This window comes from Sinocyclocheilus anshuiensis, unplaced genomic scaffold (assembly GCF_001515605.1).
Source record: "Sinocyclocheilus anshuiensis isolate Anshui unplaced genomic scaffold, SAMN03320099.WGS_v1.1 scaffold2334, whole genome shotgun sequence".
Taxonomy (NCBI): Eukaryota; Metazoa; Chordata; class Actinopteri; order Cypriniformes; family Cyprinidae; genus Sinocyclocheilus; species Sinocyclocheilus anshuiensis.
In genome coordinates this window covers 286,313-288,414 of record NW_015558923.1, presented here as the reverse complement: position 1 = coordinate 288,414, position 2,102 = coordinate 286,313, and the positions used below count along the sequence as shown (strand labels likewise).

The following is a 2,102-nucleotide window of genomic DNA, read 5'->3' as shown; positions in this document are numbered from 1 at the left end:
ACGGCCCGTCGAGCAGCGATGAGAAAGAAATCGCCGTAAACATCGGTGGCGTGCGGCTGGTGCTCTGCGGGGACATTCTCAACCGCTATCCGGACAGCAGGCTCGCCGAACTTGTGAACTGCCCAACTCGGAGTTTTGATGTAATTTCTTCGCTCTGCGATGATTACGACCCTGGAAAACGAGAATTCTACTTCGACAGAGATCCCGACTCGTTTAAATGCATCGTGGAAGTGTACTACTTTGGAGAGATCCATATGAAGCGCGGAATCTGCCCTATTTGTTTTATCAAAGAGATGGAGTTTTGGAAGATCGACTTGAGCTACTTGGACGAATGCTGCAAGAGTAACTTGACTGAGAAGGAGGAAGAGTTGGCAGAGATTGCAGACAAGGTGAAACTGATCCTGGATGATCTGGACTGTGACCCTAACGTGAGCCGCACTGAAAGGTGGCAGAAGTTCCTCTGGAAGTTCATGGAGAAACCAGAGTCCTCGCTCCCAGCACGCGTAATTGCCGTCGTGTCCTTCCTGTTCATCCTAGTGTCATCTGTGGTGATGTGTCTCGGGACCATACCGGACCTCCAGGTGGAGGACTCCGAGGGGAACCGCGTTGAGCACCCGAGCCTGGATGCTATCGAGACGGCGTGCATCGGCTGGTTCACGGTAGAGTACGTGCTGCGCCTCGCATCGTCTCCAAACAAGGTGCGCTTCGCGCTCTCCTTCATGAACATGATAGACTTCTTGGCCATCCTGCCGTTCTACGTGGTACTGGTTCTCACGTACCTCGGCACGGCCATGATGGAGCTGGCCAACGTGCAGCAGGCGGTGCAGGCGCTCCGCATCATGCGCATTGCGCGGATCTTCAAGCTAGCGCGCCATTCTTCTGGCCTGCAGACGCTCACGTACGCGCTCAAACGGAGCTTCAAGGAGCTGGGGCTGCTCCTCATGTACATGGGAGTGGGCATCTTCGTGTTCTCCGCGCTCGGGTACACCATGGAGCAGAGCCACCCGGAGACACTGTTCAGAAGCATCCCGCAGTCCTTCTGGTGGGCCATCATCACCATGACCACCGTCGGCTATGGGGACATCTACCCAAAAACCACCCTAGGCCGGTGCAACGCGGCCATCAGCTTCCTGTGCGGGGTGATCGCCATAGCGCTGCCCATCCACCCCATCATCAACAATTTCGTCATCTATTACAACAAGCAGAAGGTGCTAGAAACCGCCGCCAAGCACGAACTGGAACTCATGGAGCTGCGCGAGCTCGAGCTCGCGGTGAGAAGCTCCTCGCGCCGGTCTGACGCGCCCGGGAACGCGTGGGAAGGTGCCTTGCGTGCGTCGCGTAACGATACATACATCCCGCTCCTTTCGGGAGCGCACAGAACTGAGAGGGAGCCCGTGAAGAAGAAAAGCCTGACTTAGGCCAAAAGTGAAAGAAACTTGCAAAGCACTTTAAGTTTCACGAGAGCTAGTGTTATTTTGGTCATTGTGCGCTATAAACTGCTGTGCTGCAGTGTGACCGTCAAGCTGCTTGTGGTGTTTTCACTGGACATCAAAAGTCAGTTCCTCTTCAAAAGTGTTATTTTGTCTTTATTAAATAAAGTGCATGTCAAACTTCACGCGTATGTGTTTTAGATAACCAAAATATTTACATCAACATAATTAGAATCATACTAAACATACACACACGTACAATGAGCTACAGGTGTGAAATCAGTCTCATACATGATCACCATCCTCCAGAGGTGACTGTAGAAGTGTAAAAAATGAAGGATTTACAGGACACAAACCAAATTTGTGGTAAAAGTATAATTTCACTTTTTTTAAATGTAATTTTAGATCATGTTAATGGATGGTAAATGATTAAATTGATATTGTGAATTGGCGTCAAAATTGTGATGAGGGTAGCATAAAAATTCATAAGCAAAATTCAATTTTTATACATGTGTAGGCCCATTCATTCATTCATTTTTTTTAGTATTAGTGTTACCACTCTTCCCAGTAGTGGGTTAGATTTTAAGAACATCACTCCTTGAACTTGACAGTAATTTCTATTATATATATATATATATATATATATATATATATATATATATATATATTTTT

At 48.0% G+C, this 2,102-nt stretch overlaps 2 protein-coding genes across 2 annotated transcripts in view; both read left to right on the top strand.

The window, feature by feature from the left end:
- LOC107681543 (potassium voltage-gated channel subfamily F member 1) overlaps positions 1-1,483 on the top strand; it is a 2,153-nt gene extending 670 nt beyond the window's left edge. Inside the window, exon 2 of the mRNA XM_016477849.1 lies at positions 42-1,483. Within this exon, the coding sequence (XP_016333335.1) occupies positions 42-1,418 (1,377 nt within the window). The 3' untranslated portion in view covers positions 1,419-1,483. The remainder of the gene's footprint in view (positions 1-41) is intronic.
- Positions 1-2,102, top strand: part of LOC107681542 (RNA-binding protein 25-like) — a 24,402-nt gene that overhangs the window by 15,612 nt on the left and 6,688 nt on the right. The window lies entirely within an intron of this gene.